The sequence below is a fragment of the Maylandia zebra genome, linkage group LG14 (assembly GCF_041146795.1).
Source record: "Maylandia zebra isolate NMK-2024a linkage group LG14, Mzebra_GT3a, whole genome shotgun sequence".
In the NCBI taxonomy this organism is placed as follows: domain Eukaryota; kingdom Metazoa; phylum Chordata; class Actinopteri; order Cichliformes; family Cichlidae; genus Maylandia; species Maylandia zebra.
This window is the reverse complement of record NC_135180.1, coordinates 21,238,405-21,260,176: the sequence shown is the minus strand read 5'-3', so window position 1 is coordinate 21,260,176 and position 21,772 is coordinate 21,238,405. Positions and strand designations below refer to the sequence as shown.

Genomic DNA, 21,772 nt, shown 5'->3' with positions numbered 1-21,772 from the left:
CTCTTGCACCTTCACTTTGCCATCTGTTAGCACACTAGTCCCACGTCTCTGCAGTGATCTTTATCTTAATAATAGCACCTTGGTGAAAACTTAACATGTGGACGAGCATGCCCAGCAGTTCACGAAGCGCTGGGTCAGCATGCATCAAACTGGACCAGCAAAACAGGAGGACTCATGTCAGCACATACTACTGCTACTCCAGTAATGCCAGTGCCAACCGAAGGCAGCCTGGCACTGATGCTCACTTTACAACATATACCTCTGACATGGCCATTGTGTGTTTCAGCTCTGCACTATTCCATTCTCAGACAGCTATCGCCATCGTCATAAGCAGTTGCACTCTATAACGTGGACTGACATACGTTATGAGTGGCAGGCTGATTCGAATCTTGCTCAGAGTTATTCGGCAACTCTCTCCCCCTGCTTCTCCTGCTTTCTGCACCACTCCTATTTTACTCAGTCGGGCTAATATGCAAGTGATTACAGACGCATTAATGAATTTTCATCTCCGCACAACTCTGAATGGGGATTCGTTTATCATAACAAATGCCCACCAAAATAATTTCAACCTCTTTGCCTCAAATTAAATTTTGGAGGGCCTCAGAAATGTATTACTGCAGCGTTTTGGCACGCAGGAGGTCTGGCAGGAATACTTAATTGAGTTTTTATTTTTTTTATTTTTTGCATAAATGCAATTTGGGCTTGTTCACGTAGACTCCACGGCGGTGCCTTTGACATAGAAATGGACAATGAGGAATTTCTACACGACTAAACGTGTCCCTCTCATAGCAACACTTAGACAGTTGGTTGTTTGATCACCTCCATTATCTAAGCGTCCTGCTGGCCCTGACAGCCACCTCCATTTCATAGTCATTAACAGGCGGCGGACGTGCACTTGTGTGTAAATGGCTAATATTCCCCTGCTGACATTTGGTCGGGAAGGGTGTAAGCTTAGCGTGCGCGTGTGAAATATGAGCAGGCACAAACACACATATAAACAAGCGGGCCCAATCATCCTGACTGTGGTTCCCCAGTAATTGGTTTCATTTAGAGGACAATGTTGCATAATGAAACATTAGGAATTAGCCCCTATATTCCCATCGCTCTACTGGCTGCCAACCTCATTTTAGCCATGTTATCTCCTGGTTACCAATGCACATTTATATGCAACACCCCATAGCTGCTTCAGCACAACTAGCCTTTTTAGCCAAGCCAGAGCTATTAATCCCCCTCCACCTGTGTACACTGCCCACTCCCGGTCATACTGCAAGTCAACTATAGGTCATGGAATTGAATTTGTCTTTAATGTGGTTCTAATGGTTTAGCTGATTATTTGACATTTCTTTCTCTCTACATGCAGACTTGTAGAGAGTAAAAATGTTGCCTTTTGTTAGTTTTGACCTCTGATTATTCTGTACGACTAAACCTAATAATGTATCTATCACAGCTTGTTGGAAGTTGTGAGAATTTTTTTTTCAGTGTTGGAATGCGGGATATAAACCTCTTATCAGTGATGTCGTATTATCATACAGGCCTCTGCCACTCTATTGACAGTTCATGGGAGACTGAGTTTGCGCTTTCATACAGTGCTGATCTGAATGTTTACATGCAAATGAGATTCGTATAATTAAAGTGCTATCAGTTTAGGACAGGGAAAACCTATGCTTATCGCATCAAAATCCGTTTATTTGCGGTCACAGTCACCTTTTCCATCTTCTCCAAATTACACAGGCACCAGTAAATGTTGGTCAACACACACCGAACTGGAGGTGGGAAGAAAGGGAAACAGAACTGAAATGCAGTAATCATCGCCTTTCTATGATTCCTTCTTTAGTTTATGTCCAAGAAGACCAGTCATTCTGTGTGTGTTGTCTTCCAGGGACGTAGGCCAGGCTACTTCTCCTTCCTGGATCCCTTCTCACCGGGTGTTTGGCTCTTCATGCTTCTGGCCTACTTGGCTGTCAGTTGCATTCTCTTTCTGGTGGCCAGGTAAGGAGCTCAACCATAAAATGCAGTCTGTACAGATAAGCGAGAGACAGGAGAAGAATGAGGCAAACAAATGGACTGGGTACAGAGAGTAAGAGCACACAAAAAAACGTTTCTTTGGGCAATATACGGCGGAGGAAACAGGTGTTTGTTCTCTCGCTTCTCTTTAGCCTCTGGTTGATCTTGAACATCACAGAGAAAGAGACGTTCTCCCACCAGTGGCAGGTCTCTAGCATCACATTGCCACCTGCTGGTCAAGGATGGCACTGCCACAACTGCTGCTGAAAATCATAATTTCCTTTGCAATGGAAATATTACTAGGTTACAGTATATCTAATGAAGATGCTTTAATGCAAGAAAATGCTAATTGAATTCTGCAGCACCTTACAGAATCAAATTAAAAGTACCAAGACCTTCAAATTTACCAGTTTTCTGAAGATAGCTCTACGGGTGGTCTTTGGTGTAATATGAAAATCATTTATAAATGTTGGGTGAGGTGGTTTAATCGTAGCAGTTTTGGAGATAATAATACATGTACTCCTTTTTTAGGTGTTTACTAAGAATAATTTTTCCACCCGTGATCACAGTGGGAAATATGTTAAACATCTGGGTTGTTTAAAGTTTTTTGTCCTTCTTTTGAACTTTGTTGTAATTATTTGTGACTCAGAAAGAAATTCTATCTTTGCCACGTGAGTCACATGGCTCGTTGGTTCAACCCAGCACAGAACAGAGTTGTCACAGAACTGTAGCTATATCTGAGCACCCCAATTACACCACCTGCATCCTCACAGTTTAAGTAGGCAGAAGCGAAGCACAGGTTGGTTCTCCCTCTGCAGAGCCAAGGTGACTTTGTCCTCACTTGACTGAGTTGTTTTCTCCTCATCCTTCATCCCTCTTCCTATCTCCATTCCTCTCACTCCCCGTCTCTTGAGTTTTGCTCTTATCAGAATACATAATCTAACTTTCATTCCCACTCTCTCTTTCCCCACAGGCTGACACCTTATGAATGGTACAACCCCCACCCTTGTTTAAAGGGACGCTGCAACCTGCTGATCAACCAGTACTCGCTTGGCAACAGCTTCTGGTTCCCAGTTGGAGGCTTCATGCAGCAAGGATCCACCATTGCTCCTAGAGCTCTGTCCACACGTTGTGTGAGCGGAGTGTGGTTAGTATTGGCTCCAGATGCACGGTGCAATGCGCAGGTTTCTCCATCACGGAATGCAATTCATCAGTAACGCATTCTTGAAGCTTGATTCCAGATTTCAAGAGTGAGATTGTGCATTTGTGTGCACACGAGGCATCGTTTGTGTCTGTCTGTCCGCCTTTGCAGCTAGAACTTTATCCACCCATTAATCCATCCGCCATATCATCTACTGAATATCCTGTCATGTCTTCTCCTCTCAGGTGCGCAGTTATTTTAATCCTTCTACACCTCCACCCAGATCATTTATCTTCATGTGTCAGCCTGCCCATTTACATACGTTTGCAGGTGAATACATATGTTCTTGTCCGCTGCCTTTCCCACACAGGTGGGCCTTCACATTAATCATCATCTCCTCCTACACCGCCAACCTGGCCGCCTTCCTAACAGTGCAGAGGATGGAGGTACCGATAGAGTCAGTAGATGATCTGGCAGATCAGACGGCGATAGAATATGGCACCATGCACGGTGGATCCACGATGACCTTCTTCCAGGTTAGAAGTTACACACATTGCTGTATATGCCACATTGTTTATCCTCCTAAATCTTCACTCACATACATACACACTGTATGTAGGCACAGGCTCACTTCAGAGCACATGGAAGTCAATGGGTCATCTGTGATCAGCTATCAGCTGTCCTTTTCGTCACCCTCCTGTCCTTTATGTCTTCCTCCTCTAACCACAGGTTTTATCTGTTTCCTGTCTCTTTTTTGCCACAACCATTCAATATCCTTCTCCTCGGGGAGATGGGGCACTGTCCAGGTCCCACGCTATCCTCTTTCATCTTTTGAGATTTGACCTCAGCGAGAAAAAGAGAAAGACACTGAGCAGGAGAAAAAGAGGGTGTTAGAGGGGAGAGAGACAGTGAAGGATGATATTGGGCGAAGGGAAGAGAGATATTAGCCTTGTATTCCTTGGCGCTTTCAAGTCCACTGGACCTTAAATAACTCAGGAAAGACAGGCTGAGAGAAAGTAAAAGACAGGTGGAGGTGTTAAGTGAAGTTTCTGTTCGGAAGTTTCTCAAATGGGAAAGAGGTGCGCTAATAGAAAAAAAAAAGGGGGGGGGGGGGGCGCTCTGATGTAACACTCCATCAGTCCAAAAAAAAGCAAACCAAACCAAACCAGAAGAGGAGATGCTTTGTTAACTGTCTCTCACTCTCTGTGCCTGTTTCTTCTGATCTTATCTGCTCTTTCACGCCTGTGCAGAACTCCCGCTACCAGACGTACCAGCGCATGTGGAACTTCATGCAATCAAAGCAGCCCAGCGTGTTTGTGAAGAGCACAGAGGAGGGGATTGCCCGTGTCCTCAACTCTAACTACGCCTACTTGCTGGAGAGCACGATGAATGAGTACTACCGCCAGAGGAACTGCAACCTGACTCAGATTGGAGGACTGTTGGACACTAAGGGCTATGGTATCGGCATGCCGCTGGGTGAGTGGAGGACAAAGTGTTGAAAATTGGAGGACACTTGAAAGTGACGGATAAGCAAAAGAAGGAGAAACTTGGTCAAGTAGTTGAAACATCTGATACAAGCCGCAGAGAGACAGAAGCTAGTTTGCCGGAGTAATGCGGGGGCAAGGCAGTTAGTGTAAAACGAAGTCAACGGAGGAGAGAGCTGATGGTTTCGCTTAAATGTGCTGTATAATTCATTCCCCTTCTTAGTGAAGCTAAGAAGGGGAATGAAGAGCAGAGGCATTAGTTGGAGGATACACCATAAACGTCACATTGGAGAGTTGAATAAAAAAGTAAAGCCTCAGCAAAGCCAAACCACTAGCTGCTATCATGGGGCAAAATGATGCAAAAAGGGAGAAACTAAGAGAGCTTTAATGCTAGATTTTAATAGAGCAGCTGTTGCCATGCTGTGATGGGAAAAGTGAGGACAAGAGCGAGGGAATTTGAGATATTGTTCCTGTGAAATGTGAAACAGTTTCTGCGCGACGCTCGCTGCTCCAAGAGTATAAACACAGGGTTTACTTACACTTTGATCTCAGATTGAGTCAAACACACCTTAAAGTAAACAGATTAATTTCCATTCCTTTGATGTTTAAAGGATAGATAAGCCGTCTTTTTAGTGGATGATGGCGCCGTGACCGTAAAACATTGGAAGATCATTGTAAGCTCCTTAATCTCAGGTTTGAAATCTTCGTTTTGTTGGTTCGGGCGAAGCGTGGTGAAGCGACGCGCTCTCACATTTGCCATGGCATACCAGAGGAGAAGGAAGAAGAAGAAGTCAAGGAAATGTCACTCTTCGTTTGTACCGTGTCCCTCATTTACTTTTCTCTTCCCTTCAGGGTCAGTGTACCGTGACGAGTTCGACCTAGCCATCCTCAAACTGCAAGAGGACAATCGTTTGGAGATCCTGAAGAGGAAGTGGTGGGATGGCGGCAAGTGTCCAAAAGAGGAGGACCACCGTGCTAAAGGTTTGTCTCTGCAGTTAAATCCACATCTTGGTTGATGATGCCAGAAAACACTTATCCCGCCCAATCCCGGCATCTCTCCAGGTCTAGGGATGGAGAACATCGGTGGCATCTTTGTGGTGCTGGTGTGTGGCCTGCTGGTGGCAATCTTCATGGCAGTGCTGGAGTTTGTCTGGATGTTAAGGCACGCACCAGGAAATGAGGTGAGAGAGGGCTATCTAACCTGCATCTGCTTTGTCTCCCTCTCCCCTCCCTGGCACCTTCCCCCTCGCGGAGCTGCTAGGCTTTTCCACAGTGCGCAGCTTTGACAGGAAGTTATGAGCACAAACCAAAGTAATACCTCGTGTGTTTTTTGTATTCATAGCAGAGAAGCATCCATTCGTACCATATATATATTACACAGAATAATCAAACTGTACAGTAAAAAAAAAGATCTTGTTTTAGTTATATTTACAGGGTGCTGCAAATCTTTATCTCAGCCTTAATCTAGTGACCTTATTTAAAACACACTCGCTGTTGTGTCCACGATTGTCAAAAACTACATGTCCTTCTCACCATCAAAAGTTGAAATATGGACAGTAGAGGATTAGTCGTGGCAGTCAACTAGAACTTTGCGCTAAGAATGGACTTCAAGCAAGGGTGTCAGATTTGTTTTGGAAGCAAAAAGAAAAAGACTGCTTTTTGGAAATGTCAGGACCAAGAGTCGCTACAGCTCGGTCACACAATGTTGGTTATTCAAAGTAACAGGGGACAAAACAATGATAAATGACACCTGAAACACTTAAAAGTGCCACGCTATGATTTGAAAGTTGCTGATACAGAAGCAAAATCACCAGCCAATAATGCAAATATTTCAAACTGCATCAGCACATTAGCTGTCCTCTGAGGCTGAAGACAGACCTGCATTATTACAACCTCTTAAACAGCAACTTTAAAAATATTTTTTTCTAATTATTTTTAGGAAGGAAGGAATTTAGATGCATTTTTTTACTGGCGAAAGTTGAAAGTGCTTTTGAAAATTATGCTGAAAGTGTGTGGTATTGTAATCCAGTATGAAAATATGATTTCAATGTAGCTTCATCTGGAGAGAGAACTAGCAAGCAACCTGAGTGTCCTCAGCATCCAGATGTTCTGCTGTTTGGAGGATTTTATTTATTTATTTTTTATTCACAATAGACAGATGAGTTTAGTGCTAGTGGAAGGGGCTCTCCTGTGATATTCATGAGGGAGGACTGCTGTCAACCACAAAAGATGACTTGAAGAATCAGAGAAAAATGTGCATGCAGTGATATCATTACCTCCGATGTGATTTCTTTAACAGATACTTGAATACTATTTGGCGCTGTGATTTTAACTCAATAAACATTCAGAAAGTCAAAAACCCACTCATGTGATTTCTTCTTTTGGAGCAGTACAGATTGATGTCTCACTCTAAATTGTGAACCCTGTGTGTGTTTGTGTGTGCGGGTCTATACATGTATCGTTCATATTTGTGCATCTGGATTTACGCCTGTGTGCATCTGTACAGTGTTCGTGTGCAGCTTATGTGGATTGGTGATGAGTTTCTTTTCCGTCTTGTGCTTGAGCTGCGGTGTCACGTCTGTGATTGCGATTATTTGAGTTTATATCCTTGTGTTACACCCAGCGGATCACTTGATCACCAGTGCCGGCGATGAAATGCGTGTGCTACACTTGTGGATGTGAAAAGTAAATTTAACAAGCCCGTGTGTATTATATGTGTCGCTGATTTCACTGCTGGCCGCTCAGTCTACATCACCCTATTCTCTGTCGCCCATGCAATTTCCCTATTATGAACATAACCCTGAAATGTATCTGTTGTGTGTCTTTGATGTCACTCCGTCTGTCCTGATCGAGCCCATAGTCAGTGAGTTGTCTGGCCTCTCTCTCTTTCTCTCCCTCTCTTATTCCCCTCTGCCCTATCTTTGTTTTCTTCCCGTGTGTGTGCTTGCAGCAGTCAGTGTGCGAGGAGATGCTGCGGGAGCTCCAGGGGATCGTTCTGTGTCGCGACAGCCTGCAGGCGAGGCGCCGCCGGGCGGCGTCGATGCTGCGGCCACGGCCCTTACCTCTGGAGGAACGTCGGGCGCGAGCTGCCGCTGTCAGCCTCAGCAACGGAAAACTGTGCGGGGGCACGGGACTGCCTGAACCCCTTTCCCACAGACTGGCGCAGGAGGCTGCCCTGGTCGCGAGGGGGTGCAGCCACATCCGCATTTGTCCCGAGTGCAGACGCTTCCAAGGACTGAGGATGCGCCCCACAGGGGGCCCAGGGGCCCTCCCATCTCCCACTCACAGTGAGGAGAGCATAGAATGGGACAAGACCACAAATAGCAGTGAACCTGAATAACGCCCCACAATTCCAGCAGGACTGCCTTTCCCAGCAGCCACCTCTCTTCTTTCCAGGGATCAAAGATCATGTGGCATTTTAATTCTGCCATCCAGAGTTTATCCTTAAAGGACAGGACAATGCTGTGGACTTTCTTTTACCCCTGAGGCGACCGCCAGCAGTGAGTTTTTGGAATCTCTCCTTGGGCGAACTTTTTCCTTGGTCATAGGAAAAACTGATGAGTCTGTCTCGTTGTGTTCTGTCCCTGGTGGCCCTCTGTACCGTGTAAAACAGGACAGACAAAAACAGCTACGGGGCATTTGTACTATGCAGTATTTCCAGTCATTTATCATTGTGCTGTTTCTTTTCTTTCCTTTTTAAATTATTTCTGTCCTCTGTTGGATTATCAGTACTGAATATTGTTATTCTATTGTTAAAAAAAAAAAACTTTAAACAAGGTCCTTTTTTTATCTGACAATTTACTCTAGGAACGTATATTGCCTCTGAAGAGCTGCAGAGATGGACAGATTAAGGCAAGGTCAACCTTCACGTTTTTTTGTTTTGAAAGTGCCAAAAACCACAAGCATCATCTTATGGCTGAAGAAAGCACCACAGCCTTGAGAAGACGGCAAACTCATGTGAACATAGAAAACAAAAGGACAGACATGCGGACACAAAGACTCCTTTTATAGTAGTGATATTCTATTAAAAAATGTTTTAATTGTTGGGATCTCTGAAAGACAGTGATGCATGTCCAGAGGTGTTGGCCAGTGCTCACTGAATGAGTCATCCTGAAGTGGTTCTAGGGTAGTCAAGTCAACTTAAAGAAGGATTTTCTCTTTTGAATACCTGCTTAAAAACATGATGTCTACGCACACAAATGTACATGCACAGAGACATCCTCTTATATCATCCCTCTTCTGTGCACTGACATTACTTTCTCCTCCATCTGTCCTCCGTGTCTGACCCATTTATTGTCCTTGCACCAGTCCCCTTTATGCTCTCTTGCTTACAAATATATCCATCGTAAGTTATAAGACATCATTTTTTTTCTTTTTTTTTCCAGCTTACATATTCAGTATGTGTATCAAACCCAGCATATATTAGAACCAACCAAAAACAAAGTCCTCGGTAGAGTGAAGGGATTTTTATATCAGCAGTTGGCTTGGCTTGTTTTAAATGTCAGCGCAGTTAAACTTTTATTGAAAGTGATATTTTACACACTGCTCGTAGGAGACAGCCTGGGTGCACTCTGACATTTTGATACTATAATTTTTTGCAAAAAACCCCAAACCAAACTTAGAATACATTAACCAGGCTAAAACGTGGCGGATATTTAATGCAAAGTGATGCAGGAGGAGCTGAAACACACTTATTTTTCCTTTCCCCACTACCAAAGTATTTGAAATGATTAAAGTCAGTTACCTTGATTTGCTTTGCGTCAGCCATAACTTGAAGAAGTGAGAATCCACCACCAGCAGCACGAGTCTTAAAATCGCCTCACTTTCTGCTCGCATTACAGAGACATATGGCTTATTTTCCTGCTGTACCGGCTGGTTTGAAGGTGTTTCTGTACGATAGCCCGACCGTTTCACAGCGAGAATCAACGGTCATCCAGCTGTCTGCTCCGCTTCTTGCTTATCTTTGATGTGCCCATCATTTTAAATCTGCCCATCAGATTCTGTCAATCACCATCCCTCAAAACCAGGCTGCCAACACGACACAGCTTGAAGGTACCGCTGCAGCGTCTCTTGTTCTTTTATTAGCCACGAAAGCTTTCTGCCTCCATCCTTTTTCATCTGCAGGTTTTCATGCTTGGAAATTCATGCATATTATCATTTATCATCCTGTAGTAGAACACAACATATTTTGATCACTCTGTCGTTTAAATGAACATTTCATATTCATGGCAACAAACTCTGCACATCTTCAAATACAGTACATCTAATCCTCCAGTAAGGAGCTGCTGTGTTATCGACCCACAGAATTGTGTGTATTTACAGTATAATCATCGATATAATCATGGAGGTGCCCGGTAATGTGTGTTTTATTATTGCAGCAGTAAACTCATTTGGTGTTCATTATGTTCATAGGACAGAGAGATGCGCACTTAGGTGTGTGCAGTGATTTAATGGAAACATTTAAACGCACACAGACACACACCATGCAGAGTCATTCCCAGGATCCTCACAAACAGTTAATGTACACTTTCTGTAGCTCCATATATAATAACAGGTTTAAATCAAATTGCCAAGCAGATGGCAAAGAAAGAAGAGCCACAATTCATTGTTTTTTTTTAATGAAAGGTATTTCTATCCATTTGCTGAATGTCCCTAAGAAACTCATGAGAGTTTGAAGGCTCTCGCTGCTCTCAGTGCTAACTTCTTAAACACTCAAAACATTTACAGGGGGTGCTAAATCAAGCGTAGTTGGAATGAGATTGCCAATTACCTTGAAGGCACGAAGAGCAGTAGAGTAAGAATTAAAACAAATCCCACAGAAACACTGGGCGACCTTCTCTGGGAGACCACTGAGAGACGGCTCGGTTTGGCTGCTATGTTTTATATGCTTTATTTTTCTTATGTTGACATTTTTATTCCATTATAAATACATTTCTTAAAACAACCTCAATTCTCTGGGATTGCTGGCTTTGTCTCCTTTGTTTTTTTTCTGCTGTGATGTATTTGACCTTCTGGGCTGTTTAGATATGTCATGCTAAATAGCTTCTGAGTGCGCTTTCTTTTTTTTTTGTTTTGTTTTTTGGGGGTTTGTTTTAGGTGAGGAGGGGGGCATTATACAACCGGGAGAAATATGCAGAGCACGCAGCTGCTTTGTTGTGACATATACGCATGCAGAGAAGCATCAGGGACGTATGGGTTTCTGGATGAGTACACAGAACAACTATCGAGTGAACCAGAAGGATCTGATGCACCCACATCTCGTTTCTCCCCCATAACTGAATTAACGTCTGCTCACTTGTGAATCCTTTGAACAGCTGAGAATTTGTGTGGGTAGGCAGTCTAACAGAGGCTAATGAGTTTAACAGCTCGCTCATGTGCTGTATAAGCGTCCACTCACTCGTAGCCCATCTATCACTGTGATTTTTCAGTGGATATTTCCGTCTCCTCGGGACAGTGATTGAACGCCACACAACACCCTTGGTCTGATTTATACTTGAATTCAGACTGCATCTCCCTCTCCTCTCCTCTCCTCCTCGAGTGCCTGCCTCACAATCTTCCCATTGCAGCGTTAGAGATGACAAGTTTTCTTTTCAGTTTGTCACCACCCACAGCACGCGCACACATGCATTAAAAGCGTGACACACTAAACACTCACCGCCACCTGTATGTCACAGCTGTGTCAACTTTATTTTATCGTGCTCGTGCTTTTCCTTTTTACCCCTGGTGCTCCAGGTTCATGAATTAAGCGCATCTCTACCCACCCTCTGCCTAGCTGCTGTTGGATTTATGGAGCACATGATGAGCATTGAGTGCCTGCAGAGGTGGGTGAACAATCTACTTCACTCCTCGAGCTCACCCAGCTGTAGCACATAGCAATACCAGTTTCCTTGTAGTTGATTGCTGTCGTGCAAGGATTAAGGAATTACAGTGTACCGTGTAGTCACCCTAACAGCTAACATCCACATACACTTGGAAGAATAGCTTGTTCCATGTTTGTTTTTTGCTTCTTTTTTGGGGGGGGAACCTGTCTATAACATTTAGGGATATTGAGATTATTTAAAATATATATATATTGTCTATACTGTTGCATTTAGTATGACTTTACTGCCTTTTTAAAATGGTAATTATTGAATCTATTCATTTTATTCCTGCTAATATTGCATCCCTCTGTCAAACAATTGCTTTTTCCTAACAGACACCAGATTTTCCAGGGGTGGCAGTATTCATAACAGTATTCAAGACAAGGCACTGCTACACATTTTTTAGTAAGCGCTTTCCTGCTGATTTTATTATTTGCAATTAAGTGATTGCAATTATTTGCAGAAGGCTTCTTGTTGTTGTATGCTCAAAGAAAAGGTATTCAGAGTGCAGAAATTCTCTATAAGGTGAGACGCTGTCAGGGCTGTTATACAGCCTTTTGTTCGCTGACAGTTGTTGAACATATTGACCAAAACATCTTGACATTGTTTGTCTTTCAGAGAAATAAAATGGAGCTTCATTTCCTTTGTGTTTGTTCCCTCACTTTTCACTCCTGCCTTGATCGATGCCTCACAGAAGAGGAGGCACTGATCACCTATTTGTGTGCGAGTGGGTGGGTGGGTTAGAGAGAGCGTGCGTTTTGTGGGGGTTTTTTTTTTGTTGTCCTATGTGATTTCTCTCATGCTCTTGGCAACACAGGAAATCACAGCCTTGACATTTTGCTGTATTGTTACCCGCATACTTGACAAAGGTGGTACACAGCCAAGTCAAATTCCAGTGGAAGCGTAGCCGACAGCGCTCTTTGTCACATACCCACCAGAAAAATGAAAGTAGAATCCTGTTCTTACAGAAATCCGTCACGTGGGTACTTAATAACAAAAACCAGGCTGGATTTAGATTTTTTCTAATAGCGAGTTACAAAAGTCATTTGTTTTGGCCAGATTGCTGGTCTTTGCTGACCCTGGATGAAGGTTTCAATGACAAAGATAAATATCAGTCCATTTCTGTAATGGCTCCATCATTTGCACAGCATCGTTTGTCTTTGGGCGAATGCTCCGATGCCAGAGTTCAAATTAGAATTTGTTCATTAATCGTGTTCACGGAGGACAAAAATGGTACGTTTGTTCTGCCTGCTAGAGAATGTGTAGAGAAAGGTAAACCCACAGGGAAAAGATACACCTATTAATGGGCTAATGAGACAGATAGATAGATGGATGGATGGATGGATGGATGGATGGATGGATGAAGTACATTGGTCTAAATATTGGCCATGTATTGGCCATACAAAGCTCTAAATTGGATGTTGGCTGCCTTTTGTTCCTCTGTCAGTATGATCCCACACTGCTTCTGGGGAGGCCAATCCATCACTGATAGTGTTCCATTTTGTGTGTTTCTGTCCAGGTATGCTTTTACTGCATTGGCAGTGCGTTTAGGATCATTCTCATGCCGAAAAGTGAAGCTACTTCTAATCAGATGCTTTCCAGATGGTCAAAATGTGAAAGTACTTCTCTCCCTTCATACATGACAAGATTCCCAACACCACTGGCTGAAATTCAGCCCCAATCCATGACTCCTGCGTGTTTCACAGATGGCTGTAGACATTCACTGTTCTACCAACAGTTTCAAATTTGGACTCATCTCTCTATAAAGACCTGTTGCCTCTGATTTTCATTCCATACCTCAGACTCATCTCCCTCTTTCCCTTCTTTAAAAATGACTACTTGACAGCCACCCTTCCACTGAGACTGTTTCTGATGAGGCTTTAGCAAACAACAGATGGATCTACTGAAGGGCCACCATTTCTCCAGTTTTTAAGGACACACTACACATGCAGACATATGCAGTGTTTTCAGCTAATAGCTCTTTAGGGATCAACTTATTGGCTAATAAAATACTATTTTATCCCTGTCAAACTTTAGTATCTTTAGCATCTTTTCAGCAATTTGAAGAAATGGGAACAAATTTTGTGATTAAATGATTCATGGCTCAGTCTTAAGTGGCTTTACAAACAAAACAACAGTCTGCTGAAAATGGACTGGATTAAAAATTAGTGAAAAAGCAGCTAAAGTCCAAAGAAAAACTCTAAGGACCTTCAGAAAGCCTGGAGAAATATTGCTCAAGACCACTTTTAATAAAAATCTGACTCCTAGGAAGGAAAATGCCAAAAATATGGGGGTAGCTCAAGACTTTTGCACAGTATTCTATGTAATACAAATATTTTTTTCTTTTTGATGCTTAAACTGTATTTGACTTATCCGTGCTTGCTAATACATCTTCCATCACTGACTGCTGCAGGGCTCATAACATTTCCACTATGGGAAGATAAGGCACAATGTGCCAATCGTTATTTTTCTGCACCTCCACTAACAGGTGCACTATGCCGTTCTCATTTTAACTACTGCAGTCGACCCCATTAAGCCCTAAACAAACTGAAACGGGCAACAGCTCCTGGTGGTTTGAGGAGGAAATATTGGTTTTCTGATAAAGGCCTCTTGAGTTCCTGCGTTAATTGGCCGTCAGAGCACAGAATTATCTTAATCCCTGAGTAAATGATTCATTACCCCACAGATGAGAGACTAAAAAAATGCACTGGGCCACGAAAAAAGATGCACAAGTGACAGCCTTGAAAATAAAATGTGTTTATCTCGCTCCCTGCAGGGAAAGTCAGGTTTTATTGATGCGGGGCAGCTGAATCATATTTCCTGCATGATTAATTTTTTTCCCCCCGTGCCTTTCTCTTGTTATTGCTTAGTATTAATCTGCTTGATACTGAGCATTAGTTGTGGTTTTCTTTACATCGTGCATTTGTTTCACGTCTCCCTCGTTGTCTTTTACCATATTTGGCCTCTCAAAGGCTGCCACAGAGAACTCTATCTACACTGCCATCTCTGCTAGCATGCATACTTGTTGTGAAATCACAATAGTTACAGTTTTTTCACCAACAGCTTTATTCATTTTCACCACTTTATTGTAACCCCCAAATGTTTTATGCAGCTTTTTTGGATTTTGCGCTCTTCTATATAAACAACAAAATACTTACTGTACTACTAATATTCATATAAAATACAGTATACACACTGTAATGCTCTAATAGCAACTGAGTGTCAGTGGCCACCATCTTTCTGACCACAAGCAGTCATTTGCTACATCTAGTGGGCGCTACATGCCACTACATGGTGATCTATTTCCTATTCTAAAATATACATTAACATCCATACAGTTACAGGTGAGCCATACACAGCACTCTAGCAGATCAAACAGAGTCAGTGCTGTAGCTACAGCATTAAACAAACACATCTCACTGCTGTTCTTACTGTATATGTCAGACTCCTGTATTTTAAAGATCCAGGGCATTTAGGCCAAATTCAGAGAGCAGCTCCTTGTACTTTTGATGAAGAGTTGCGCTTTCGTCTTCCCAACCCTGTCGAGTCGCAGACAGCTGGGAACTCAGGCTGTCGAGAGTCTCCTGCAGAAAACATGGGCAGCATTAAAATGCAAGCTAAGATTTTCCCTTCAAGTCACCGACTTGTCCAACCTGATTTCCCTCCCTTCTTAACCACCTTTATCACTGATGAGTTGTAAGGGTGCACTGAAGGAGGTTTAATTAGATTCTGTGTCATACTTGGGAAGAGAGGAATAATGTTAATTACATATTAAAATCCTATCTCTGCGATCAGAGGCTGAGCCCTCGAACAGGGCTCTAAGCTTGACCACTTACCTTTGAAGATCTGAGCGCTGAAAATTTGCATGCACTGTCTGTAGCCAGCCAGTCGGACTCGGGCGCTAGCGAAAAGGTCAACAATGACCCCATCCTCATCCATTACATCTTAATGGAAAAAACTCCCAGGAAGTGGAGTTTTTTTTTTCTTCATATTTGTCTCACTTAAATGTTTTGGGTCATAACACAAACTCTAATATTAGATGGAGATAACCCAAACAAAAAGCTGAGTTCAGTTTCACCTACCACACCCAGTTTAAATTGCTGACATAGCTGTTGAATCAAGTAACAAGAACCTGTCTGACAAAATGTAGCAGGCTAAAAGGCAACACATCATGCCACGATTGACAGAAAACAACTGAGAAACAAAGTGATTGACATCTATCAGTCTAGAAAGGGTTACAAATCCATTATAAGGCTTTAGGACTTTATGGAAAAAAAAACTTTATCGAGAAAACTTGGAACAGGGTTGTACCTTCCCAGGAGTGGCAGGCCTACCAAAAAAAGCACGTTGATGACTCATCCAGGAGGTCACAGAAGAACCCAGAACAACATCGAAAAAACCGCAGGCCTCACTTGCCTCAGTTATGGTCAGAATTCGTGATTCAACAATAAAAACAGATTGGGCAAAAATGGCATCCATGGGTGAGTTCAAGAAGAAAAACCACTGCTGAAAAAGGAGGCGCTCATATCACATTTGCCAAGCGACATCTTGATGAACCCCAAGGGCTTTTTGAACATTTTCTGTGGATTGACGAGACAAAAGCTGAACTTTTTGGAGGTTCCCTATTACATCTGGCATAAAACTAACACAGCATTTCATAAAACGAACATCATATCAACAATCAAACTTGGTTTTGTGGTGTGATGGTTTTGGGCAGCTTTGCAGCTTCAGGACCGCATACTACTCATACTTATAAACCCTCCAATATAGATGAATGAAAATAATTCTGCGAAGAAGAGTGTCTCAAATGGCATGTAAATGTCACAAATATGCAAAAAAATAAGAAATCAGGAAGAGGGCGAATACTTTTCTACAGTACTATTTGTGGCTTCTTTTTTACAGCAGTTTCTCGGTCATGTTGATTGCATAATTTCTGGTGTTATGTGCATTGATAGTTCCGTAAAGCTGCAAAGTTTGTAATGGCGTAGTAAGTTTTCTGAACTAAGCACCATATTTCAGGCCTGCTTATAGAAGAAAATTACTCACTTTGCATCAGAAGTTAGTGAGGACATTCTCTGCCTGTGCAGCTACACTTGGAAAAAAAAAACTACTCTAATGGTCATAAAAGGACATCTTTATTGATACGTACTAAGGTGTCAAAACTTGAGGATACAGGGGAAGTCGGCAAATGTCATTTTATGGGGGAAGAATTAAACCACATCTATACTGTACACTCCATCTAGTTTTTTAGTATTTCTGACCTACGATTATTAGACATAAACTGCAACAGTTTTCATCAGCATCATCATAATATCATATGAATCATTTTTAAGTCACTTAACTCATATAAAACATCCATGACAGCTCTATTAGCGTTTGCTTAGTTTGTCATTTTAGACTGAATTATCAGCTCAAAGCAATCATACATTCAGGAGCTTGACTTTCAAGAAACTGGTGTCATCACACTGCTCTTTCAAGAGTCACACATAAGCTGCAGGTCTGACCAACAAGAAGAAGTGCTAGTACCTTCCCATGACTTTGGCGGAACTAACTCTGAGATCAAGTTCTCTGAGGGTTGGCCTAACTGCACATACAAGACAAAGCTGCCCCACATTGTGCAAAAGGTTACCTCAAATGGGTATTTTCGTATACGTGTAGGCTTTCAAATGCGTATTGTTGCCACAGTGTGTGCTTGAACTGCCTTGTGTTGAAACTCACATGAAGGATCTTCTCATAGTCTGACTCCATGTTGTCCAGCTTTTGTCGAAGGTCTGCTATGATGGCATCCTTCTCCTGCTCCACTTGCTTACGCTCACTTTTCTCTTTACTCAGTTCCTCCTGGGATAGGGCTATACAAATACAGAGAGTAAACTCTTATGTGGATCCATTTGTTTGATTATACTTTAAATATAGATAGACCATACCAAGGTCTTCCTTCAGTTGGCTGACTTCCTGTTCCAGTTTCTTCACCTTGTTGGTCAGTTCGGTCTGCATGGTTTTGTACTGGCGACTGAGGTCTAGAATGACATTTGCGTCAGCTATTTCAGACTTCATTGCTGATTCACTTTGAAAAGCTAATACAGCAATCAGCTTAAGCGCCCGGCTAATTAGATTTTTTGTTCCTCAAAAATTACCCTAACCTCGGCAAACACACCCCTTGTCCTCACTCCCAAAGGGATCCGCACTTTGATCAGGTTATTAAAAGACAGACTAATTTTGGATTCGTGCCCCATCTGTACCCACCCCAGTAGATGTCCCTGTGGTCTTGTCTCTCGCGCTGCAGCTTCTGTTCCATGTCTCTTACACGTCTCCTCAGGTCAGCTCTGTCTGACTGGACCCTTCTTAAAGCCTCACACTGTAAGGCTGCAGGAAGTCACACAAACACATGCAGGCATTGAACGTACAAACCAGAGGGAGCTTTCTTTGTTTTTTGTTTTCATAAGCAAAAGTGGAAATTACTTTCTTATCAAAACTTGTATTGATGCAAACTAAATTATCCATTAAACATGCCCAAATATGCAGTCAAGTTTTAACATGTGGGCTTTCATTTCCACTTGTATTGCTTTTAGACGTTTTAAAACATGTTTTTTTTTTTTTTTAGTATTTTCTATCCTTTTATGGGCCAAAAGACTGATCTCTTAATAACTCACTTAAAATCTATATACAACCCAATAACATGGGAGATCAGCGATTTAAAAGGGAACAGACATGACAAGGAATGGATCTGCTAAGTCATTTTCAGTTTGACCCTTTATGTAATAATCATACAATCTGTTTTTATTATTTATAAAGGAATAAAACCTCAAGGCTCACCTATGTGATCCTGCAGAATGGCTATATCCAGAATACTGTGCCTATGCTTTTCTTCCACGTCATTTTGACCTGTAACAACACAGAAATATGTGTAAGAAATAGAAGATCTGCAGTCACGAAAGAAAAAAAAGAATCTCGATTACATTTTTCTGGACTTTTCTCTGCGGTCTTCTTTGTCTTCTTCTTCGGGGACATGCTTGCTTAAGGCTGCCTGTTCAACCCACGGACACGCACAGGCTCACAGAGGGCCTACGCTTACTGTATGGTGGTGAGACTCTGTTGCTGTGCACTGGTTGCTGAGTGAGCAGCCATAAAACAAAGTGTCCGGTTTAATTGATAGTTGAGTGACTTTTACAACAGCCAGTCACACATGACTGGGGAACGCGCACAGCGCCAGCTGCCTTCAGTATATGTGAAAGCGTCTTTTGTTGCTAGGGGTTACCGAGGCCCGAGCCGGGAGAACTCAGAGATGCACTCAGCATCTCACTGAGATTTTATGAATGCTCTACAGGCAGACGCGCGTGCTCGGTTACATTCATTTATCGAGAACGCGCTTTAAAAAGAAGGCGGGGAGTTTAGGGTTTGGGCAGCGGGGAGAGAGACGAGAGGGTGGGGGTTAACGGAAGAGGACGTACAGGAAAGGAAAGGGCCGCACATACACGTCAGAGGGGGGAAACAGAAAATGCTGGGCAATGTTTAAATCCCATAATTATTTATTCACCCTAGTTCCCGTCTATGACCGTGAGGCTTTCGCAGCTTTAAGTTCAACTTCCTCTCCTCGGTCGTCGCTGAGCGCTTTGTGTCGTCAGGCTCGCAGCTCGCAAACGAGTGCTGACAGTGTCACACAGCCTCTGAACTTCCCCTGAAGACACGGCACAGCCGAAAAGAGCTGCTGCTGACAAAAGAGAGGAACGACATCGCGGCTTGGACGGAGGCGAGGACACGCTCGAGTCCTGCGAAGAAACCGTTGCCATTGTCCTCCAGCTGAGGGCGAGAGGAGCCAGGTCTGGTGCTCCGTTAATTAGCCTGCGTGGGTCCCTGCAGAGAGAGAGGGAGACGCTGAGCAACGCAGCCTGCTAGCTGCGGCACAGAGGGGGACTTGTGCAGGGTGTGAGTGACCGTTGGGCTTGTTTTATCCACAATCTGGACATTTATCTACCAAATAATCATGTTATATTTACTGATGGGAGCCTTTATCCAATAGTCATCTCTTCCTCCCTCATTTTACCCCCGTCGGACCCTGGCTCGGATTCGCCGCTCGGGCGCTGTCCTCACAGGGGGTACGGGATCACCATCGCCCGGTCCAACCAACTCCAGGCGGCGGTTCGGTCCCCCTGACCCCCTGCCCTGCCTCACCTCGCCTGTCTGCCGCTGTGGCCGACCCTAGCCGAGCCCGAACATGGCTGGGAACCTGAAGAAAGGCGGGGGGATCATCGGAATGATGAAGGATGCCTTCCAGCCACACCATCACCACCTCCACTCCCATCACCAGCCCGGGGCCGTGGACAAAAAGACGGTGGAGAAATGCTGGAAACTAATGGACAAGGTTTGTCAACGTTAAGCCGTTAGCGTTTGCTTACGCGTCGGATGGCTAGAGCGACTGCTAGCTAACCGTAGCTAACTTGCGATAAGCTAGCTAATCTTCGCCTGCTGAAGGTCTGTTGTTGCTAAGTTAGCTAACAGGCTGGTACAGGATATGGTTAGCTAACTTTAGCTCACAGATAACCTGAACTCTTGTTTTGTTCGTCATGTGGCACGCCACTTTCGTAGCAGCTTAATATTAACTGGCATAGGAAGGCTTAGTTTATTACTTGGCAGGGTTGTTAACACTTTCGGGTAACTACTCTTTAGTTGTGAAACCGCGGTGCATAGCGTTACATTGTTTGACCACGGCTAAATATTTTAAGGTATATCACAATCTTTAGCTCTAACAGGGAGGTTAGTATTCTTTAAATATGTCACATAAGAGCTGAATCTAACGACTTTGTGACAGGAAATTGAAATACAAGGGCTCCCAGCACTGCAACGGTGTCTCCTGTAGCTCGTTTATGAAAAATCTATAGTCAGCTGTCTGTCAACCCTTGAAAATTGTAACAAATTGTTTAGAGAACAAGAAAAGTACGCATTTTACGTGTCCAGCTATGGTCTTTACCAGGGGAGAGTCATCTCACTGCTTTACTTCTCGGAAAAAAGCCTGCAACAGTTTGACCCCCAGTTTCCTGTGAGATTCACACACGGCTTTTTTGTTTCTCAACTTCCAACGCGACGCATTATAAACTATGATGCCTTTGCAAAACTACTAGCACATTTAAGTGTGTTTTGCTTAGTCGAGCCTCAATTAGCACAGACAAGAACACAAGTGGCAATGAAACGTTGATCTTTATTATCACCTTGTTTTCTGTGAATGTTCAACACTTCTGTAGAAAGCTTGTCTAATACAGACCAAAGAAGAGGGAGGCCTCTGATCTGCCACACATTAAACTACCTGCCACCTATCAGTCTGGCTCTTGCAGTTTACAGAAGGGATTATTTTGCCATGTTAATGTTTTTTTTTTTTTAGAAACTGATTGACTGGAAGAAAAACAGCCAGATAAAGGAATATCTTACCTTTAAAAAAAAAAAAAAAAAAGAAGCTATACCTCACGTGCCAAAGTGATTTTACTCCATGGGACTGCGTAAAATAGCAGCAGAAGTATATTTAGTATTATCTAAAGTGAACCCACAAACCAACAGATACCACTGACCAAGACCTGCAGAACTATAACGCAGTTTCTCCTTGAAAACACCTCCCACGTAGAACTAAGTTAAATTTTGATCCTCTGTTACTTGCTGTACCTGTTCTTCAAGATCTGTATCTGTTGCAGTGGCTAATTTTTATCTGTTGTCACATCAATTTTGTGCTGCCTGAATGCTCAGTGATAGTGCGACGAAGAGCTCAAATCACTTTATTTTTTCATGATGAAGATATGGTTGTTTTTTGTTTTGTTTTTTTCTCTGGCGGATAAAGAAAATGATTGTCAATTTATTTATAGGCAAATTGCTAATCAGGCCGTGGTTTTACAGTTGGGGCATGTGTCAATGTGTAAAGTCAGTATTCTTAATTTAGCTTTCCTGTATTAACAGGATCTGATGTTAAAACAAGTTTAACATCAGATCCTGTTCTTGTCTCTGTTGTTGCACTGCCACATCCTTTTGGCTAATTAGGTAAAGTAATACTCTAAACTAAAATCAGAAGTATTAGCTACGGAAATGCGTTTAGTAAGATTTTAAGTTTTGGCCAATATCAAGCCCTGAATTTCACATCATAATCTAAGACAGTCATTTATTTATTTATTTTTTTATTTTAATCAGTTTTATGCGTACAAGACATTGTTCGCGGTGTGGAGGTGTATAGTTGAAAGGTACTTAACATTTACACAGCTCGTTCTTCGTCTTCATTCTTTTTCATGCCTTTTTGGGACTAAACAAGT

At 42.8% G+C, this 21,772-nt stretch overlaps 3 protein-coding genes across 6 annotated transcripts in view; 2 read left to right on the top strand and 1 right to left on the bottom strand.

Moving 5' to 3' along the window:
• The window catches only part of grik4 (glutamate receptor, ionotropic, kainate 4), a 362,487-nt gene extending 350,360 nt beyond the window's left edge, over positions 1 to 12,127 (top strand). For all 3 annotated transcript variants that reach the window (XM_076873193.1, XM_004543748.3, XM_076873194.1), the window contains exons 15-21: positions 1,880 to 1,989; positions 2,978 to 3,151; positions 3,516 to 3,681; positions 4,396 to 4,621; positions 5,482 to 5,610; positions 5,692 to 5,810; positions 7,580 to 12,127. In XM_076873193.1, coding sequence (XP_076729308.1) covers positions 1,880 to 1,989; positions 2,978 to 3,151; positions 3,516 to 3,681; positions 4,396 to 4,621; positions 5,482 to 5,610; positions 5,692 to 5,810; positions 7,580 to 7,969 — 1,314 coding nt within the window. In that variant the 3' untranslated portion in view covers positions 7,970 to 12,127. The remainder of the gene's footprint in view (positions 1 to 1,879; positions 1,990 to 2,977; positions 3,152 to 3,515; positions 3,682 to 4,395; positions 4,622 to 5,481; positions 5,611 to 5,691; positions 5,811 to 7,579) is intronic.
• Positions 12,128 to 14,518: 2,391 nt separating this feature from the next.
• drc12 (dynein regulatory complex subunit 12 homolog) lies at positions 14,519 to 18,900 on the bottom strand. Its single transcript, XM_012917154.5, has 6 exons — positions 18,446 to 18,900; positions 18,303 to 18,371; positions 17,733 to 17,852; positions 17,414 to 17,506; positions 17,208 to 17,338; positions 14,519 to 15,073 (listed from the first exon to the last, which is right to left on the bottom strand). Exons 1-6 carry the CDS (start codon positions 18,495 to 18,497, stop codon positions 14,945 to 14,947), a joined length of 594 nt encoding a protein of 197 aa, XP_012772608.1. The 5' UTR covers positions 18,498 to 18,900; the 3' UTR covers positions 14,519 to 14,944.
• Positions 18,901 to 19,701: 801 nt separating this feature from the next.
• The window catches only part of cbl (Cbl proto-oncogene, E3 ubiquitin protein ligase), a 34,292-nt gene continuing 32,221 nt past the window's right edge, over positions 19,702 to 21,772 (top strand). For both annotated transcript variants that reach the window (XM_012917153.5, XM_004543745.6), the window contains exon 1: positions 19,702 to 19,848. In XM_012917153.5, the coding sequence (XP_012772607.1) occupies positions 19,702 to 19,848 (147 nt within the window). The remainder of the gene's footprint in view (positions 19,849 to 21,772) is intronic.